At 44.0% G+C, this 12,655-nt stretch overlaps 2 protein-coding genes across 3 annotated transcripts in view; one reads left to right on the top strand and one right to left on the bottom strand.

Annotated features, from left to right (window-relative positions):
- The window catches only part of qrfprb (pyroglutamylated RFamide peptide receptor b), a 9,260-nt gene extending 2,736 nt beyond the window's left edge, over positions 1-6,524 (top strand). The window contains exons 2-7 of the mRNA XM_083557363.1: positions 347-712; positions 1,439-1,597; positions 3,234-3,295; positions 4,452-4,687; positions 5,599-5,696; positions 6,031-6,524. Of these exons, the coding sequence (XP_083413489.1) occupies positions 355-712; positions 1,439-1,597; positions 3,234-3,295; positions 4,452-4,687; positions 5,599-5,696; positions 6,031-6,296 (1,179 nt within the window). The 5' untranslated portion in view covers positions 347-354 and the 3' untranslated portion in view covers positions 6,297-6,524. The remainder of the gene's footprint in view (positions 1-346; positions 713-1,438; positions 1,598-3,233; positions 3,296-4,451; positions 4,688-5,598; positions 5,697-6,030) is intronic.
- A 3,540-nt stretch (positions 6,525-10,064) lies between these two features.
- polr3a (polymerase (RNA) III (DNA directed) polypeptide A) overlaps positions 10,065-12,655 on the bottom strand; it is a 39,115-nt gene continuing 36,524 nt past the window's right edge. For both annotated transcript variants that reach the window (XM_083557665.1, XM_083557664.1), the window contains 7 exons: positions 12,538-12,631; positions 12,296-12,388; positions 11,760-11,924; positions 11,476-11,640; positions 11,119-11,250; positions 10,898-11,030; positions 10,065-10,593 (listed from right to left, as the gene is read on the bottom strand). In XM_083557665.1, coding sequence (XP_083413791.1) covers positions 10,445-10,593; positions 10,898-11,030; positions 11,119-11,250; positions 11,476-11,640; positions 11,760-11,924; positions 12,296-12,388; positions 12,538-12,631 — 931 coding nt within the window. In that variant the 3' untranslated portion in view covers positions 10,065-10,444. The remainder of the gene's footprint in view (positions 10,594-10,897; positions 11,031-11,118; positions 11,251-11,475; positions 11,641-11,759; positions 11,925-12,295; positions 12,389-12,537; positions 12,632-12,655) is intronic.

Genomic DNA, 12,655 nt, shown 5'->3' on the forward strand with positions numbered 1-12,655 from the left:
TGTTCCTTCAGCAGTTCTGTGTGTTTTTTTACTGTTGAGTTTCATGATGAGAAGAATAAAGTGAAAGTGACTCATCTGAAATCAGCAAAAAGTTGAAGTGACCTATGACTCATCAAATCATACAAAAATGAAACATGATTTAATTTCAGCATTTCAGAAAGTCTGAATGAATCATTTCAAATGTTTAAAAGTCCATTGTGTGGTGCAGAAGGTGTTTGTGGAGCTGCTGGTCAGCGTGTGTCCTGCAGTGGAAAAGTGTAGCACAGTGATGACTTTATATTTTGCCTGGAGCTCCTGAGAACATGTTCCCATGTGGAACATAACATTTATAACATCTTTTTTGAAGGATGCGAGATGACGACATCTACAGACATGGTGACGATGACCATCACGCCCGAGATCCTGCAGGAGCTGCTGCGTTATTACAACCTGTCCCGTCAGGAGTTCATTCATGCCTACAAAATCCGACCTTTGGTGTACGTCCCCGAGCTGCCGGCCAGAACCAAGGCCACCTTCATCATCATGTACATTCTGATCTTCATGCTGGCGCTGGTGGGAAACAGTCTGGTGGTGTGTGTGGTGGTGAGGAAGGGTAGGAGTCAAAGCGCCACTAGCATCTTCATCTGCTCTCTGGCCATCAGTGACCTGCTCATCACCTTCTTCTGCGTCCCGTTCACTCTCCTGCAGAACATCTCGGCTCAGTGGCTCGGAGGTGAGCAGCTCGTACGCAGTGAAGGGAGAAAAAAGTTCATGTTGATTGAAGTCATGTGAAAATGTCGATGCAGGACTCAGTAGAGCCTTTTATTTCTTCATTCCTTCATTCCATTGTGTCAGTGTTGTAATTACGCTCGACTCCATCTATCAAAGCACTCAGTGTGAGAACATCACTGCACCAAACCTCCACTGAAGATCACACACACACACACACACACACACACACACACACACACACACACATACTCAGCTGACTTTACATTTCCACATTGTCTGCACACTGCGTCCTCTTTAACAGCCACTTCAGACCCTCTGCATCGTCACTTTTCACAGCATCTGGCATTCACCTTTCTACACACATTTATACAGCTGAGCGTTAGGGGCCTTGGTGCTGAGATTTGAACTCTGATTGGAAATGCAAACAAAAAGATACAATTCTGACAGACAATCAAGAAGTGTGACTCCGTGTAGGCTTCTCCTCCATGTGGGTGTGGGTTCTGTTTAAGCTCCTCCTCCATGTGGGTGTGGGTTCGGTTTAAGCTCCTCCTCCATGTGGGTGTGCGTTCAGTTTAAGCTCCTCCTCCTTGTAGGTGAGATTTGGTTTAAGCTGCTCCTTCTTGAAGGTGTCTCAGTGTGGGACTCTGTTTAAGCACCTCCTCCTTAAAGGTGTGAGAATGTTTAAGCTCCTCCCCCTGTATGGTTGTCTGTGTGTGACTGTTCGCAGGTGTGTTGGTGTGTAAGACGGTTCCGTTTGTCCAGACCACAGCGATCGTGACGGGGATCCTCACCATGACGTGTATCGCGCTGGAGAGATACCAGGGCATCATCCATCCTCTGAAAATGAAGAGGCAGTACACACCTCAGAGAGCCTACAGAAAGCTGGGTGAGTCTCCACAAAACTTCACCAACACTGGAAGGAACACATGTGAAGGTTCAGTATATAGAACACAATCAGGGAAAGATCCAGGGAAGAGAAGAAGGTGGAGATCTTCTGCTGGACTAATTTTAAAGTCCAACAGAAACATAAATGACACTGTGCTGTTGCTATGGGAACGGCTATACAAAGCAGAAGGGTGTGACCTTTCTCCTGACCTGCCATTGTGGTGCAAAGATGATAATTCATCATCTCAACTGTGAACTTTCACCTTCCACACATGAAAGTGTAACGAGGGATGAAACATTTCTGTGAAATGAGCAACCACTTTTCCTTCATCATGTGTTCCTGTTATCTACTGGACATTCCACATGTTCATGAAATACTGAGGTCTTTCTGGATCCACTGCTAAAAAATGGAGCCAAATACCACAATCACACAATTTTACATATGAACGTGTGGATGGAGCTTCATGAAAGAACACAGTACTGCTTTTAACTAATCTTATCATCTCACCACCTCATCAGCTTCTCATTTCACCACTCCACTTATCTCCTCATCTTATAACCTCATCATCTCATCATTTCATCATCTCACCACCCCATCACCTCACCATCACATCACCTTATCTCATATCAATATCTCACCATCTCATAATTTCACCAACTTATCATCTCATAACCTCGTCACCTCATCATCTCATCACATATCATCTCATCTCATGTCATCTCATCATATAGTATCCAAAGTTCTCATTTGGTTCTTTCAAAACCTTTTCCATCTGTAAGAAGGTGTGAGATTTTTTGAGGTGGTGTGAGAAGGTGTAAAGTGGTGTGAGATATTGTGAGGTAGTGTGACAAGGTGTGAGATGTTTTGAGGTGATGTGAGGTGGTGTGAGAAGGTGCGAGATGTTTTGAGGTGGTGTGAGAAGGTGTGAGAGGTTTTGAGATGGTGTGAGGTGGTGTAAGATGATGTGAGGTGGTGTAAGGTGGTGTAAGGATTTGTAAGATAGTGTGAGGTAGTGTGACAAGGTGTGAGATGTTTTGAGGTGGTGTGAGGTGGTGAGAGAAGGTGAGAGATTTTTTGAGGTGGTGTGAGGTGGTGTAAGATGATGTGAGGTGGTGTAAGGTGGTGTAAGGTGGTGTAAGAGAGTGTGAGGTAGTGTGACAAGGTGTGAGATGTTTTTAGGTGGTGTGAGATGGTGTGAGATAGTGTGATGTAGTGTTAGAAGGTGTGAGATGTTTTGAGGTGGTGGGAGGTGGTGGGAGATTTTTGAGGTGGTGTGAGAAGGTGTGAGATGTTTTGAGGTGGTGTGAGGTGGTGTGAAGTGGTTTCTACACTCAAACACGTTTCTTTTCCCTCAAAGCAGTTACAGATAAAAAAAAATATCTCAAAATGAAGCCTGAGAGAAGCAGAGGTCTGAGGTTCTGTTGATGGCATCAATGAGTTTCTGGTTCACTTCGTTCTGCTCTAAATTTTGAAGAGAAATAATGATAGATGAATCCCACAGCAGTGCTCCACAGACTCTTCACAGACTTCTGTCACAGAGTGGAGTGAGCACAAAAGGTCTCAATCACTCAGGCAGAAAGATAATGTAGTAATTGCAGTGTGTGTGTGTGTGTGTGTGTGTGTGTGTGTGTTCCAGGCTTGGTGTGGCTGCTCTCAGTCATGGTGGGATCTCCCATGCTGTTTGTTCAGCAGTTAGAGGTGAGTTATTAAAGGTGTTGAGTCTTTCAGCGTTCTTCTTAATTAGAGAAATGTCAAGACCAAAAGTCAGGACCTTCTCAATGCCTCCTGAGATGATCAGCAAACAAAGACAGAACCTCGTCATGGGTTTGCATGCTCTCTCACACACACACTTCCCCTTGAGATGAATAAACTGATCTCTGTTAAAATGCACTGTGTTCTGCTCTTCTGCACTGATGTTTTAGGAGGAACGTCAGATGTTAGTGCTTCACACACACACTTCACACAGCCCTGTTTGCAGTTCCACTAGATTATGTGGAGATTCATTCATGTGTTAGTAAAGTCAGGTACTGAAGTGGGTGAGAAGTCAAGTCAAGTTTATTTGTATTGCGCTTTTCACAACAGACATTGTCTCAAAGCAGTTTTACAGAAATCAACAGTGAAGGTGAAGGTGTGTGTTTGTCCCTGATGAGCAGCCGTGGAGACTGTGGCAAGGAAAAACTCCCTTAGATGTTATGGGGAAGAAACCTTGGGAGGAACCAGACTTAAAAGGGGAACCCATCCTCATTTGGTGAGGAGGTGAGGAAGTCTGGGGTGCAGTCAGTGTTCACATTCATCATGTTAACATCATGTCCATAGCAGGAGATCTTCCACATTGTCCAACTCATGAAAGCAGATCTTCATGCTGGAACAGGTTTGGGTCTCCTAGTTCAAGTAAAGTAGAAATTTCATGCTCTGAAGACGTCTGAAACAGGTGTGTGTCTCCAGCTTTTTGTAAGGGTTTGGAACCACATTTGGTTGGAAAGGTCAGGTGTCCTGATACTTTTGCACATATTGTGTCTCGGGATTGTGTTGTGCAGTAGAACATTTGTCTCTGATTGATTGTTTGAGGATTATGGAGCTACACTAAGCTTCACAGATACCTGATATGGAGCAAGTTTGAACAAAGGCACGTGTTGTCATAGTAACTGATCGGAGATTATAATTAGTGGAACCAAAGGTGTAGTGAGAAGCTTCAAGAAGAACAAGGATTTGCATTGATCAGGATCAGCTGGAGGTTCAGTTTCCTCCTTGGATTTGAGTTTTAGCTCGAGCTGTGAAATGGAACTTCCTGCAGTAACAACAAAGGTTCCTTTACCGGAGAAACACCTGATTCTGTTGTTTGTGTGTGTGTCAGGTGAAATACGACTTCCTGTATGAGAATCATCATGTGTGCTGTCAGGAGCTGTGGAGCTCAGAGCTTCAGAGGAAGATGTACACCACCTTCATCATGGTGGCTCTGTTCATGCTGCCTCTGGCTGCCATGATGTTCCTCTACACACGCATCAGCATCGAGCTGTGGATCCGCAAGAGGGTCGGGGACACGTCCGTCCTCCATACCATCAACCACAACCAGATCAACAAGATCTGCAGGTACACACACACACACACACACACACACACACACACACACACACACACACACACACACACACACACACAGAAAACATGACAGGTAGTCAAGAACATCCAAAAAGAATTGACATTCATGTAAACAGATTAATGTTCACTCAGATATGATCCATTGTGAAGAAGTAACCAGTGGTGGACGAAGTACGAAGACTCTTCACTGAATCCCCTCAGTTTCTGTGTAAAGACTCGAATGTGACTCTCAGCACACTGATCTATTAATAGAATGAGATTAAAGACTCAAACACTGATTGATGTAAACGAGGTCACGTGTGTTGTGGTGAGTTCGAGTCTGGAGTTTCTTCATCATTTATTCCTCTCTAAATGTTCTGCTTGATGTTGAACTGATGCTGAACTGTATGTTGGTGATCAGTAGATTCACTAGATCCCTACTAGATCAGTAGGGATCTAGTAGGGATCTTGGGGATCTTGACTTGACTTGACTTGAGGGTGTTTCTGCAGTTCCATACTTACTTCCTTTCTGCATTTCTAAGAATCACTTATAATCATTTTTCCTCTCATGCTGTTATACACCATCTCTTCATTAGAGATGTTCTAGGAGGAAGAAGCACAGATCTCTGGAGCCTCTGAGGAGTGTACTTAGCTAGCACAGTTAGCTTTGGGCTAATCTAATCTGAGTACAGGGTCAGTATCAAGCTACAACCAGGACAGGCCACGCCCACAACACACAACACACAGGGTTCCTCCAGGTAACATTAGTTACTCATCACCTCCTAGTGTGACCTTAGGTCTGGTTCTTTTACTACTATTCTAAGAGAAACACAAAACTAAATCATCTTCTGTCTTTAGCGTGATGGAGCAGAACATTGATAAGCGGTGTATAGACATAAAGGTAATATTTATAACCCACTCAGGAAGAAGAAGCGAGCGGTGAAGATGATGATCACCATTGTGCTGCTGTTCACCATCTGCTGGGCTCCGTTCCACACCATCCACATGCTGTTCGAGTACTGTGAGTACAACTACACCACACATCTCAACCACACATCTACACCTGATCCTCAAACATGTCTGATTACATTCCTCCTGATAGCACTGGTTCTTTAATGGATCTTCTTACTCAATCTCTGAGTTAGTCTTGAGGTCCACCATTGCTCACTAAAGCACTTTAGGTACTTTATAAAGCTCTAAAAGTTCAAGTAACGGTACTAAACATGTCACCTGATGGTACCTTATCAGCAACAGTCTGATGGAGCAAACATCAGCTGCACCTTCTGACCAGCACTCGTGCACCACACCATTACACACAGTCTTTTCATCCGTCTTCCTGTGTTTATTTCCCTCAGATAATCTGGAGCAGAAGTATGACGAGGTGACCCTGAACATGATCATGGCCGTGGTTCAGGCAATCGGTTTCTCCAACTCCTTCAACAACCCCATCGTTTACGCCTTCATGAACGAGAGCTTTAAGAAGAGCTGTGTGTCAGCCGTGTCCTCGTTCCTGCACAGGACCAGAGTTCATGATGTCAGAGTTCACTTCACTGTCCCTCGTCAAGCCACCAGCGCTAAAGCTAACTCCAACAGCTTGGAGCTCCATCACCAGGGCACCTGAACGTTCTACAGTGTGTGTGTGTGTGTGTGTGTGTGTGTGTGTGTGTGCTGATTATGTGTGATGTTCTTAATCATGGGATGTAATACCCAGCAATGTTCTCATCACAGTTCCATTCAGGAGAAGGTGGACTACAGAGGGAGCAGGTCTAAACTCCTGAAAGATCATGAACTCCTGAGGTGGCTTGAGGACCATTGTGGGGTTTCAACCAACTTTTCTGTGATAAAGATCATAAATTACAAACATGTAAAATCAGTGTTAGTGTGGTTTCTGATCTGAATCCTGATTGGTTACAAGGGGTAATGGAGGTAAATACTGTGTGCTGATTGGTTACAGAGGTATTGGAGATATATCTCCTTCCACCATGTTCTCATATGCACAGATGAAGATGTGGAGTGTTGAAGGTGTAACTGATCCTGATTATGGCTTCATTTCAGGGATTTGCGACTCTTTTTAATAAAGTCTATAAAATATCTTCTCTTTACTGGATACTCTGCGTTTATCTGTTCGTCCAACACACACACACACACACACACACACACACACACACACACACACACACGGGTATGGGTAAAGCTCACATTTACTGTATGCTGAAGCTCAATAACATGAACATCACCTACACACACGTGAGGACTTCATTTGTTTCTCTCTGATGGATGAAACGTATGTATGAATGATGATGAATAATAAAACTTTCCTCACTGCATTAAAATAAAGAACAACAGATCCTGCAGATAAACTCCTCCCCACTGAGCTTCAACTTTTATTTCATTTATATTCAGTCTTCTTTATTATATGAAGAGCAGATTATACAAAATTCCACCATTACAGCACTGATTACCTGCAACTTTTATCAAGATCTGTAATCCCTCCCTCCATCCCTCCATCTGTTCATCCATCCGTCCAACTATTTCTATATCTAACTATCCATTCTTCCAACCATCCATCCATCCATCCATCCATGATATGAACGGTACTGGTGGGTCTGAAGATCTTCATTTTGCTCTTTAAATTCTACATAATTCAGTTGTTTCTGTTGCATTAGTGTGATGCTTTAAACACTGAACACTGTCACAAATCAGCTTTGATGGTGGGGAGAAGCTGCCTGAGATGATATGAAGAGGAACCTTGTGAGGAATCAGGATGAAAAGAAACCAATCGTGAGCTAGAATCAGGATGTTTCACTGAATAAACACTGAAATGTTCACCACAAATGTTCACACCACCGCATGACCTACGAGGGTTCCAGGAACCTTTTCCTGGTTTCTAAATAAAGATGGAACTCACCATAGAGTCGTTCAAATCGCTGATGTCCAGGTAACGGCTTCTTCATCTTCAGCTTGTTTATATTCATGTGGTTGAAGTATCTTCAAAGCAAAGCATAAGAAGCTGAGACTCCCCACTTGCTTGAGTTAGAGGAGACGTGGTGAGAAGATATGGCAGTTTATAATTACCTGAGCATGAGAATGGTCCACACAGCAAACCTTTAGAGAGCTACAGAGAGAACCTGGATGGTTTTTAAATCCCAAGCAGTCACATCTCAGTGAGTTTGAACAGACTGATGGTCTGGGGCAGGTTTGGTGAACATATAAGAGTTTAGATCAGGAGTCTACAACCTCATGCTTTCATGCTTCTGATTCCAAAAACATCATATACAGTGGGGAAAAAAAGTATTTATTCAGCCACCAGTGGTGCAGGTTCTCCCACTTAAACAGATGAAAGAGACCTGTAATTTTCATCATCAGTACACTTCAACTCTGAGACAAAATGAGAAAAAAAATCCAGAAGATCTCATTGTCTGATTTTTAAAGAATTTATTTGCAAATTATGGTGGAAAATAAATATTTGGTCAATAACAAAAAATCTAGATTTCTGTCTCTCACAGACGTGTAACTTCTTCTTTAAGAGGCTCCTCTGTCCTCCACTTGTTTCCTGTCTTAATGGCACCTGTTTAAACTGGTTATCAGTATAAAAGTCACCTGTCCACAACCTCAAACAGTCCGACCCCAAACTCCACTATGGTCAAGACCAAAGAGCTGTCAAAGGACACCAGAAACAAAACTGTAGACCTGCACCAGGCTGGAAGACTGAATCTGCAGTAGGTGAGCAGCTTGGTGTGAAGAAATCAACTGTGGAAGCAATTATTAGAAAATGGAAGACATACAAGACCACTGATAATCTCCCTCGAGCTGGGGCTCCACGCAAGATCTCACCCCCATGGGGTCAAAATGATCACAAGAACGGTGAGCAAAAATCCCAGAACCACACGGGGGACCTGGTGAATGACCTGCAGAGAGCTGGGACCAAAGTAACAAAGGCTAACATCAGTAACACACTACGCCGCCAGACGTGTCCCCCTGCTTAAGCCAGTACATGTCTGGGCCCGTCTGAAGTTTGCTAGAGAGCATTTGGATGATTCAGAAGAGGATTGGGAGAATGTCATGTGGTCAGATGAAACCAAAATAGAACTTTTTTGTAAAAACTCAACTTGTCGTGTTTGGAGGAGAAAGAATGCTGAGTTGCATCCAAAGAACATCATACCTACTGTGAAGCATGGGGGTGGAAACATCATGCTTTGGGGCTGTTTTTCTGCTAAGGGACCAGGACGACTGATCCGTGTAAAGGAAAGAATGAATGGGTTCATGAATCGTGAGATTTTGAGTGAAAACCTCCTTCCATCAGCAAGGGCATTGAAGATGAAACGTGGTCTTTCAGCATGACAATGATCCCAAACACACCACCCGGGCAACCAAGGAGTGGCTTTATAAGAATCATTTCAAGGTCCTGGAGTGCCCTAGCCAGTCTCCAGATCTCAACCCCATAGAACATCTTTGGAGGGAGTTGAAGATCCGTGTTGCTCAGCGACAGCCCCAAAACATCACTGCTCTAGAGGAGATCTGCATGGAGGAATGGACCAAACTACCAGCAACAGTGTGTACAAACCTTGTGGAGTCTCACAGAAAACGTTTTATCTCTGTCATTGCCAACAAACGGAATATAACAAAGTATTGAGATGAACTTTTGTTATTAATACAAATATTTATTTTCCACCATAATTTGCAAATAAATTCTTTAAAATTCAGACAGTGTGATTTTCTGGATTATTTTCTCATTTTGTCTCAGAGTTGAAGTGAACAGATGATGAACATTACAGGCCTCTTTCATCTTTAACTGAAAGAACCTGCACCACTGGTGGCTAAATAAATACTTTTTTTGCCCCACTGTACAATTGTGCTCCTCAAACTTTGTGTAACTAAACAGAATCCTGATCTACATCCACTGTGGCTTGAAGTTTCTACAGCGAGCATCAGCATGTGCTCTGCATCAGGAACCAGTCTTTTGGACAGAAGAGCATAACATCATCTCGGTTCCTACATTCCACTTCATCACATTATAAAATTCTGCTCTGGTGCTGACATGGGAATAAATCTTCCCTGCTTCAGCTTTCAGGAGCAGCACTGTGGAATAAGACTTTGCATCAGAAGAGCTTTTCCACAGCAGATGGAGGTCCAGAAAGTGCTTGAGAGAGATTTGTGAAACTGTTGGAACAACAATTCTAGATGTTTTGGGTGATTATACAGTAAGCGCAGAAGACTGGATTCTGGAAACTAAGTGCGAGAGTTTGGAGATAATTATGCCCAGATTTTTCTCTGAAGACATGAGATCTTCTCACAGTTCACCAGTAAGCATGTTTATTACAATACTATATAGAAGAGCAGGATTCCTTAGGAGCAGAAGAGAAGTGGAGAGAGGCACCAGACTGCCGAGGATTTTTATTACACTTTATTTACATTCAGAATCTATTTACACAAAACCACAATCCTGAAAAACATCTCTGAACATCTCAACAAAAACCCACATAATTCCATAAACACAAACTTCTCCACCTCGTCCATCTGGAGACAACAACCGAAAAAAATCCTTTTAGACTGCCATAACACACACACACACACACATACACACATACACACTTCCATATGTATATACAAATACATATATATGTGTGTGTGTGTGTGAGAGAACACAGTGTGTATTATAAATCTATATTACTATATAACTCCAATATATAGTTTATAATTATAATGTGTACATACACATACATGAAGAATCTCACCAGCTCTGTGTGTGTGTGTGTGTGTGTGTGTGTGTTAGGAGGTGAGGGGTATATGGAAGTCGTTAGTGTCGAACAGTAGGGTTCTCCGTGGTGGACTGGGTTCTCGGTCAGCTCGATGTAGGAGTTTAAACAGACCAGTTCCAATGTTCATGGGGATTCCCATTATAATACACTCTGATACACCTGTGGGGGAGAAACAGACTGAGATGAGCTGGTGGACAGGTGAGGCTTAGTGGTGTGTGTGTGTGTGTGTGTGTGTGTGTGTGTGTGTGTGTGTTTCATCAGATGTTTCTCACATCACTCAATCCTCATCTGATTCAGGCCACACCCCCTTATATCCAAACCCCACCCTCTTATATCCAGACCCTCCCCTAAATACAGACTCCACCCGCTTATATATAAACTCCTCCCCTTATGTCCAGACTCCACCCCCTGATAAATTGACTCCACTTCCTCATATACACCCCCCTCTCAGGCTGAGACTCACCACACACTGAATCCTTCTGTCCGAAGTACGCAGCGTCAAACAGATGATCTGCGGTTTTCTCGAATGAAGCCAGCATCAGGACGCTCTCCTTCATCTTCGCCAGGCCAAACCGAGTGATGCCCAGGATCTCTCCCTGACACACACACACACACACACGCAGAGTAAAGATACAGATGGAGTAATGAGTTTCTGGTGTTCCTGAGGCGGTTCCTCTTCCTCACCTTGTAGGACATGAGGTCAGCGAGCAGCATGACGTGACGCCGGTCGATGCTCATGCCGTGATTCACCATGGTGTACTGGATCTCATTAATGATGGTCATCCTCGCGGCCTCAATCCCCAACGTCTTCTCCACCTACACACACACACACACACACACACACACACACACACACACACACACACACACACACACACACACACACACACACACACACACACACACACACAGAGAATATGGACCTTTAAATTTTGCATTAGTTCCTTAGAGTTTTCATTTCCTGTTAGAGAGGTTGTGAATATTAACACACACACACACACACACACACACACACACACACACACACACACACACACACACCTCATACGTGTTGTTGGATGTGGTGCGGTTGCCGTTGACACCGTGTGTTGCCATGACAGCGCGCAGGTTGTCTCCCTCCACCAACAGTTTCAATTTCTGTCGGCCGCTTTGTTCATCGATGTGAATCACAGCGCGGGAAACCTCGGGAATACCCTGTACAACAATCTACATACACACACACACACACACACGCGCGCACACACGCACTTTATCTATAATGACATGATGGAATGACCGCCCCATGCAGGCTCTGTGTGTGTGTGTGTGTGTGTGTGTGTGTATACCTTGGGTAACTCCTGCTTGAGTGACTGCAGGACATAGTACATGGAGCTTTTGCTGTTCTCTCGAGGAGACACACACACCACCGCTTCACCATGAACCGCAATATCACCAGGCTTCACTCTCAGCTTACTCATACAGATAGAGTACCTGACTGTCTCTGCATTCACCTACAGGGGGAGACAGAGACACAGGGAGTGTGTGTCCGTCCGTGTGTAGAGCCTGTGTGTGTGTGTGAGAGTGTGTGTGTGTGTGTGTGTGTGTATATATATATATATATATATATATATATATATATATATACACACACACACACACACACCGCCACGCACACACGCGCACACACGTATGTATATTGCTCTTGTTTCTTCTTTTGACATTTTGAAGCAGTTTCTACAACCTGGTTATAATCCACCAGCGCAAAATGCCAATACTTGGAATGTTTCCCCCGGTCTTAAGATTTTGTTCAGGAGTGTATATATGTGTGTGTGTGTGTGTGTGTGTGTGTGCGTGTGTGTGTGTGTGTGTGCGTGAGAACTACCTCCAGTCTGAGAAGGCGGATCCTCTCGAGTGAGAGTTTGACGAGGATGAAACAGTCATCAGGCAGAAACACCTCCTCTATGTACTCTGATATCTACACACACACACACACACACACACACACACACACACACACACACACACACACACACACACACACACACAGAGAGAGAGAGAGAGAGAGCTGTAACCCTTTGTATCACTGTGTAAACCTGGGCGTGTGTGTGTGTGTGTGTTTGGTACCTCTCCCAGCAGGGTTTTCTCGATCCTGCCCTTCACTAGTCGAGCGAAGTCTGCATCGTCCTCAACGTCGAGGTGAGCAGTGATGATCGGTGTGCTGTCAGGGAGGAGATCATCATCA

This window comes from Silurus aristotelis (genome assembly GCF_946808225.1).
Source record: "Silurus aristotelis genome assembly, chromosome: 12".
Taxonomy (NCBI): Eukaryota; Metazoa; Chordata; class Actinopteri; order Siluriformes; family Siluridae; genus Silurus; species Silurus aristotelis.